The sequence below is a fragment of the Macrobrachium rosenbergii genome, chromosome 27 (genome assembly GCF_040412425.1).
Source record: "Macrobrachium rosenbergii isolate ZJJX-2024 chromosome 27, ASM4041242v1, whole genome shotgun sequence".
In the NCBI taxonomy this organism is placed as follows: Eukaryota; Metazoa; Arthropoda; class Malacostraca; order Decapoda; family Palaemonidae; genus Macrobrachium; species Macrobrachium rosenbergii.
The window spans coordinates 413,831-422,963 of record NC_089767.1 but is presented as its reverse complement, the minus strand read 5'-3'; the positions used below and the strand labels follow the sequence as shown (position 1 = coordinate 422,963).

Genomic DNA, 9,133 nt, shown 5'->3' with positions numbered 1-9,133 from the left:
TGTGCATGAGTACCTAACACGTTCATTCACAGTCAGTCTTAATTGACTTCTAAGAGAACCTAATTTGAATTTAACTTCATTCATATGATTCCTCTGCATTCGACAAAAATCTTCACGAAGACTCATATCTTATACAGGCAACTGAACTATTCTTCACAAAACAAAGAAGCATATAAATATAGACAAACACAGACAGCCTCTATGAAAAACTACTAATCCGAAATTCCACCAGAACTTTAAAAAAAAAAAAATTCCTCTCCATCACGAACGGAAGAAGAGAAGAAGAAGAAGAAGAAGAAGAAGAAACTAAGAAGAAAGAAACCAGCCTGATTGCAGCCTTCGGGTCATTAATCAATAAACGTAGCGCATCAAAGCCTTCACAGTAGTTGAGAGGCAACTACTTTTAATCAATGCTCTCCTGACAACAGAACATTTGTCCCAAACAGAAAGTAAGACATTTTGTTGGCACAACTGAAAACAGCTTATGAAAGCCTTATTATTTTTAAGGTTACTTTCCACAATCACTCAGAATTTCAGATTAAACAACTCTTATTCTTATCTACCTATCAATTCTCCTCCTCACTCATATTCATTCTCCATGAGTATTTCATTAACTCATGCTAATCCCAGGCAAGGAAAACGCAGGAGGGTTGGGCGTGCGACTGACGTCCTTCACCTTCGTCTTTGCTTCTGTCTTTTGCCGGAGGTCTTGCAGCATGGAAATAACAGGAACAAATCATTAGAGGTTACTTATAAAACCCTTCCTTCGCCTCAGACTTATTATTAAGAATGAAATATTTTCTGCAATGGGATATGGGAATGTCATTAATTTGAGGCCGAAGGACAAGCGCTAACCTGTGATGATGAGGTCATTCAGCACTGAAAGAAAAATTGGAGGAAACGCCAAGAGAGAAAACAATTGTCTAGAGAACCAATTAAGTCAGGAGAAGGTTGGGGAAAGTAAGATGGAAGGAAGAATATGAACAGAGGTACAGTAAAAGGAATGAAAGGGGGCGGCAGCTAGGGGCCGAAAGGACGCGCAAAGAACCTGGGTAATGCCGCACAGTGGGGTAGGACGTGATGAAAGTCAGCTGGACACCTGTGGGCAAAGAGGAATTGAAGGATTAGGGCCTACCAGGATGATAACTTTGAAATGGGAAGGTGAAGAGAAGCTGAAGACTGGTGAAAGTGAAAGCACAGGAAAGGCAGGTATTTCACAGAGGCCCTTTTGGCTTCATAACACCATTTGTTAACTTTCAAATGAATCAGTATTTAACTTCGACTTGCAGTCACAACCGATATCTTGAATCAAGTGTTAAAGAAAATTTAGATAGTAGCATTCTACAATAAATGAATGCAACTCTATACAATATGCAGCTTTTTCCTAAAATTATTAAACATAGCAGTTGAATAATAATAATAATAATAATAATAATAATAATAATAATAATAATAATAATAATAATAATAAAATTTCATAGCATTTACTGGATAAATGGATGCGCCAACGACAGTTTTTGCATTTTAACCTTACGCGTTAATCACAGGTAACGGAAAGGTTTTATGTGCTGGCTATTTCTGACTGCCGAGAGAGAGACGCCTCTCATGCCGTCAACAGTTTAAACAAGGTCACAAGTCTTAAAAGGAGTGAGCGTTTCCTCTAAGTGCTTTTTAAGTATCTGCACTGACACTTGACATAGGTAATTAAAAGAGCCATATTTATTTATTTAATGTCCCTGTACTTGGGTAGGACATGCATGAAATATAATAACCGTTGAGCAGGTTAAGTCCATTCCTAAATATAAATTCTCATATAAAAATTTGATAAATAAGCATTATAAAGTAGATAACGTCAGATCTGACATATTTTATTATTATTATTATTATTATTATTATTATTATTATTATTATTATTATTAATATTATTATTATTATTATTATTATTCAGAAGATGAGCCTACTCATATGGAACAAGACCACCACAGACCTTGAAATTCCAACTTCCAAAGAATATTAAGGCATTCATTAGGAAGAAGTAACAGAAGGTAAACGGAAATACAGAAAGAAGAAATCAGTTAGAAAAGAAAAAAAGAGTTAAAGTGATAAGTAAATATATAAGAACAAAAATAAATAAATAAAATACAAGATGAACTGTTTTAGGAAGTGTCACATTATATACATCTTCCCGTGAACTTGAAGTTCCATTTACACGACATCCTCTGAAGGGAGGCTGTTCCACAATCCTTCTCTCTCTCTCTCTCTCTCTCTCTCTCTCTCTCTCTCTCTCTCTCTCTCTCTCTCAACAGAACCTTCAAAACTAGAGATAAAATAGTTGAGGAAGAGGGGAGGAGGAAGATTTCTTGGCAGCAAATCTTTCTCCTCCCCAACTTCCCAACTGACATGCCACTCTCTCTCTCTCTCTCTCTCTCTCTCTCTCTCTCTCTCTCTCTCTCTCTCTCTCTCTCATTTGTTGAATTTCACTAATTGATGCTCTTCTCTCTCTCTCTCTCTCTCTCTCTCTCTCTCTCTCTCTCTCTCTCTCTCTCTCTCTCATTTGTTGGATTCAAAGTCCAAATGAACCCAAAGTCAAAGTCTTAGAAAGTCTAATGATGTACAAGTCTTAAAAAGTCTAAATGATGTTCAAGTCTTAAGAAGACTACATGATCTTCAAATCTTAAAGTCTAAATGATGTGCTTGTTTCAAAAAGTCTAAATCAAAGTCTTAAAAAGTCTAAGTGATGTTCAAGTCTAAACTAAAACTATATTAAATTCTTATATAGTCTAATCGGTATTCAAGTCTTAAAATGTCTAAATGATCTTCAATTCTTAAAATGTCAAAATGATGTTCAAATCTTAGTATATTAACGTCTTAAAAAGTCTAAATGATGGTCAAGTCTAAAAGTTAAAGTATACCTTAGTTTTACCAGACGATTGGGCTGATTAACAGCTCTCCGGCTGGCACATTCTAAATATGTTCAAGGGTTAAAAGTCTAAATGATGTTCAAGTCTTGAAAACTCTAAATGATGTTCAAGTCTTGAAAAGTCTAAATGATGTTCACGTCTTGAAAAGTTTAAGTGATACTCAAGACTAAAAAATTCTAAATTATGTTCAAAGGTCTTGAAAAGTATAAATAATGTTTCAAGTCTTGAAAGGCCCTAACTGTTCAAATCTTAAAGGCCTAAATGTTCCAAGTCTTGAAAGGTCTAATTGATGTTCAAGTCTCTCAGAGGTCTAAATGTTCAAGTCTTGAAAAGTCAGAATGAAGTTCAAATCTTGAAAAGGTTTAAATGTTTTCAAGTCTTGAAAAGTCTAAATGATGTTCAAGTCTTATATAGAATAAATGATGTTCCAAGACTCGAAAGCCTTAGCTAGTGTTCAGGTCTTGACAGTCTGATATGTTCAAAATCTTGAAAAGTCTAAATTAATGTTCATGTATCTGCTGGAACATCTGTACAAGTTTTCTTTTACAGAAAACTAAAAGTGTTGGAAGTAGTCTTAATCAGGGCAAGAAAGCGTCTTGGAAAACCCTCTTCACTGCAATAAAGTATTTTTTCCCACGAACGAAAACAGTGCCGGGGACTACAAAAAAGAAGCAATCCTATGCAACGACCAACTGGCATCTTGGGTTGCGGTACGACAAACCCGTCCAGAATAATGACGCATCCGAGAGGATCGATCGCATAGCGAACTAATTGGGAGGACTTAGCCTCTAAGTTGCAGACAGCATACGACGATAATCGGATTTAGCTAACGTTGGGGAAGAGAGGGAAAGGAGTTTTAGTCTCATCTCTCAGTCAGAGTCAGCTAATTATTAACCTTACGAGTTTTGCTTGGAAGATTGGTTTTTTTACGCTCAGCGCCTGTCTTTTGTTATGTTGGGGTGTCCGGATTAATTTGGCACAACCGGCAGAAAGGTGCATTTGAATGGAAGGCTTAAGCTGATTATGAGAGATAATCAGCGGGATCTAGAAGGGGTTGAAAGGAAGATGCTGTTTTCATATTCAGTTGATCTATGATAACAGAAGTCATGAATAATTAGCAGAATTAATCAGTTTTCTCCGTTTATCAAAACATTCAGTCACGACCTCTCAAAAAGACTACGGAATGCTTCCAATGCACATTATTTGGAATCTGATCTGCCATTTTTGCCTGTTGTAAATGAGTTCGACTCTTCTTTCGTGTGCTTTGTTAACCTTGTTAATATGCCTGTTCGGCGAAGCTGTACAAATTCTCAGTGCCAGAGGTCCTTTATTCCTCACACCACTCGACTGTAGAACAGTCTCCCTGAGGATGCCATGCAACTGGAACTGCAAAAGTTCAAGTGATGATGCAATGCGTTGCCAACTTACCACCCTCATACAGTTCTCCTTTTATTTGAATAATTTGCTTATATTTTTATCTATCTATTTTTTAATTTGTTCATTTAGTTTGCTTTTTAATAAGTGATCACTTCTTTCTGTTTCCCATTACCTTCCGTTACTTCTTTCTAATGAACACCATATTTCTTGGAAGCTTCAACTTCAAGTCAATGTCGGCTTGTTCTATATAAGCAGGGTTCATTTTCTGAATAATAATAATAATAATAATAATAATAATAATAATAATAATAATAATAATAATAATAATAATAATAATAATCTACGTAGACTGCATAAATGAGATGTCATTACCCCGTCCCAGAAGCTAATCTTCATTTCAAATAACTATAGAAATTGAATTTCTTTACAAAAAAAAACCACGGGCCTATCCAAAATTTATGTAAAATTCACCCCTCTCCATGTTAATATGGCGATGAATAGGAGTTAATCGAAACAAGTAAAAAATGCGCCGACGTTTCTTCGGCGCAATCAAGTTTTCTGTACATCGTATAATCAATGCCACCGAAAACAGATCTATCTTTCGGTGGTCTCGGTATAATGCTGTATGAGCCGCGCCTATGAAACTTTAACTACGGCCCGGTGGTGGCCTGGCCTATATCGTTGCCAGAAGCACGATTATAGCTAACTTCAACCTTAAATAAACTAAAATAGAAAAAACTACAGAGGCTAGAGGGCTGCAATTTGGTATGTTTGATGATTGAAGGGTGGATGGTCAACATCTCAATTTGTAACCCTCTGTCCTCAGTAGTTTTTAAGATCTAAGGGCGGACAGAAAAAGTGCGGGTAGAAAAAGTTCGGACGGACAGACTAAGCCGGCACAATAGTTTTCTTTTCAGAAAACTAAAAAACCAGCGAATGAAACTGAAATACGATAATAATGATCTCTTTGATCAAGGAACCAAATTACCTCATTTGATAAAAGGAGATTCCATAGTAAATTATTCTGCCCAGCCAAATGGTAGATTTCCAATAGCAGAAATTATTATAATTTCCTTTTTCTCTGGGACCTATGAGGTCATTCAGCGCTGAGGAAATTGACAGTAAGAAGGTTTGAAAGGTGTAACAAGAGGAAAACCTCGCAGGTGCACTATGAAACAGTTGTTAGAGAGGGTGGAAAGTCAGATAGAAGAAAGAGAATATGAACGGAGGCACAGCAAAAGGAATGAAAGGGGTTGCAGCTAGGGGCCGAAAGGACGCTGCAAAGAACCTTAAGTAATGCCTACAGTGCACCAAGTGAGATGCACTGACAGCACTAACCCCTACGGGATCTATAGTTTTATGCAATTCACCTGTCTCTCTCAGCTGAAGACGTTGTTTTCCACTTTCTCCCTCAAAGGTGCTCTGCACGGGACGGAGATGATCTATCTCTTCTCGCCCACGGCCTACAGACAAGTCTTCAACTCTCAGCTGAACTATAATGAAGAAACCATTAGCGACAACATGAAGAAGATCGTTTACTTACGCAAACAGTGGGTAAGTTGATGATGCAGGCTCTAAGGCAGTGGTTCTTAACCTTTTTTTGGCAGCGACCCAAAATCTTGTCCAAATTAACCATGGCGACCCATGGCCTCATAGACTTTTTTTTTTATATCATTATGCTTATGAAAACGTGTTGCAGCAACAAAAATGACATGCAGAGATTCCAAGGGCGTTAAATTTAAAAGGCAAGTGTCTATGTTGGGAAGATTTCCGACCTCAGTTAAATGTTCTGTCTCTATAATGTTCTGCTTAGATATTAATGAATTATGTATTCTTAATACAATATTTTCTCTAATAATAATAATAATAATAATAATAATAATAATAATAATAATATATAATAATAATAAGCCCATAAAGTTATAACCCTTGGGGACCCATTGAAATGTTTTGGAAAGTCGCGACCCTGGGGTTAAGAACCACTGCTATAGAAATTCTGATCCTCGAAACGATAATGCCTCAAGATTTGGAATTCATTTATATGCAACGCACTTTCTATGCTTTGGAAATGTAGATTGGTTAACTTTTTATGCTTAAATGCATCTCCTAATGGCCCGATATTGTAAGCTATGCTCTCGTCACAATTGGTTGATTTTCTTCTGAAAATTACTCGCATCACTGAAGATACATGTGACTATATTTATGGGATGTAACAACGATAAATTTCTTGCCTATTGCAATAACTCTACCTTTTAATTCGCCAAACTTTGATCGTTGATGCGCGCTTGTTCATGAATGCATAGCCTTCCGAGGAATCTCTCAGCATGCAGATAACCAGGCAAAAGAGACTGTGCTAATCTATATAATTTTTTGAAGGATCGTCCCGTAGAAGTATGTTTAACCAAATTAAAAATTATTTCTTTCACTTTACAAAATATTGTCATCAAACCTACTACATGAAAAAAAAAACAATAAAATTTCACCATGACAGATGGTCAGACTGCCGAATTGAGTAATCAGAGTAAGTCCTAAAGATCTCCTCCGCAACAGAAACATTCTGGTAATGGTAAGTTAGATAGTTTAGTACACTTTAATCCCAACTCTTCTTCTTCTTTCCATAAAAGGAAACCAGAACTGACGCAGTACGCGCCCAAATGGGAAAAATACACCCCACAGACGCCCAGGTACGCGTCCTTGAAGTCCAACCAGATCCATCAGGGATACCAACATCACTTGATAGCCTTTTGGAACAACCTCCTCCCGGAGCTAGGAGCCATGGTCCTCGGTAGGACTTCGCCGGGGGGTTCGACGGTATACCCTCCGATACCGACAGGTAGCAACCCTTCCTTCACTGACACCCAGAGTAAGTTTACACTGGGTAAACCCTCTCCCGAATCTGGAATAACTCTTTGTGAAATGCGTTTTGCAGTAAGATTCCAGTTTATGTGGGTGTGGCAATTTCAGGGCAGTATTTAGGCTTAGTTCGTCCTAAATGCATCTCACCGGAGATGAGAATATGTTGTGAGAAGGAATCAGACCTTCATCACACCTGATAGTTACTAAAATACATGAAACATCTCAGAACCATTTGGATTTCTACCTTTTGATCTTCATTTACCCTTGTCAAGAGCTTTCACTGACTGAGGTACAAAAACTCTGTGCTACAATCAGTTAAAAGATAATGGAATAATTGTAATAATCCTGAGATGTGTAACTTAATGGACACCCAGAATTTGCCATGGCATAACCTGAATGTGTTTTCTGGAATTTCCACACATTAATTACACTGCAATCTTTCTGCTTAGCTCAGTAAAGTTAAAAAAAATCACTGTAAGGACAGCACAACCGAATTATAATTTTTCACCAAAATGTGCACACAGCTTTCGAAATCTACTCATATTATATCATAAACCAGATAGGAAAGTATACAACTTCTGCCTGTTTTCCTGTCCAGAAATTGTACAAGACTGCTCAAATTTTGTAAGAACTCAGATACTTCCATTCAAATTCAGAGAAAATTAAAACTTCTTGAGCCTGCAGATACAAACTGAAATTTGGGGGCAGCACTTTCCTTGAAATTATTTTAGTCGTACAGGTGAGCCTCACGGACCAGCCAGTCCAGTACCAGTCAGCTGTATGGGTGTTAGTCGCCATCATCCTTCTCCTGGTGGGAGTGATCGCAGCATGCATTGTCTGTACTTAAAGCAGCCGGAAGAGGCAAAACTCAAGGCAGTCTTCAGGATCAATGACAAACAGAAACGAGAGGTAGTGAAGAGCTGTTTACAGGCGCACACTGGGTACTCTAAAGGGATCAGCCTTCTTCACACCTGCTATGAGGGAGACCCCAAGGGCTCTGGATGCCCCATTAGAAGTAGAAATCCATTCCTCAGACCAACAGTTTACCCATTTTGGTTTTGGGTGTCTGGAAAGACGTGAACCAGATGGCTTTGAGGCCAGCGAGGGATTACCTCCCAGCATTCCGGCAACTATTTCCAGGGTTAATCCTCTCATGAGATTAGCAGCTCCTGATGAGGATGAATATGAGTTAGAGGAAGAGGAAGAGGAAGAAGAAGAAGACCATGATGAAAGCAGACCACCACAGCAAGACCCAGTCCAACCTAGTCCTGATGTCAAGCGAAAGGTTCAGCTGGCAAATTTCTCCAAAGCCCATTATTGGTTTAGATCTCAAAACGACCGAGAAGACTCCGTTATAGAAACTTGTGCTGAAACCATTTTCGATGATAGTTCAGATTCTAGGCCTGGGCTTAGGAAGCTCTTTATATCCGAGATGATGATGCATCTTATACCTAAAGAATCAATTGGTGTTTCCCAGGATGAGATATTATGGTGCTTCCACACAACAGTATAACATGTCATTAACACATGGCGGCAGCGTCTCTCTTATGCTTCACAAACAGGTTGAAAGTAAGTTAGCAGCTGTAAGTGTGTGAAACTTTCGACAATACTGGATAACCATGTGAAGCACTTCTTTTTTCAACCTTATTGGTCCCACTGTATAGCAGTGTCAGTCGCTTGAGTTGACTTTCCCCATTTATTTCTATTCCTTTCTTCTTCTTCCCCGAGTTCCACCTCACCCATATCTCTCCTCACCACATCCATCCAACTGATCAGATGACGCCCCACACTCCTCCCCCACATCACTGGCATGTTCTTAGCTCTCTTGATTAGTTCCACCTCTTCTCTTCTTGTTACATGTCCATAGTACCCCAGACGAGGTTTCCTAGCTTTCTCCTTTACATTACATATATATACCACACATTCTTGTTATATCTTGGCTCTAGTTAGAACCAGTAAGTCGTTAACATCTATTCAAC

General features: G+C 38.2%; 1 protein-coding gene across 1 annotated transcript; it reads left to right on the top strand.

Annotated features, from left to right (window-relative positions):
* Positions 1-1,055: 1,055 nt before the first annotated feature.
* On the top strand, positions 1,056-8,001 carry LOC136853223 (uncharacterized). Its single transcript, XM_067128597.1, has 4 exons — positions 1,056-1,209; positions 5,716-5,852; positions 6,849-7,266; positions 7,886-8,001. The coding sequence occupies exons 1-4, from the start codon at positions 1,056-1,058 to the stop codon at positions 7,999-8,001; spliced, it is 825 nt and encodes a 274-aa protein (XP_066984698.1).
* Positions 8,002-9,133: the final 1,132 nt, after the last annotated feature.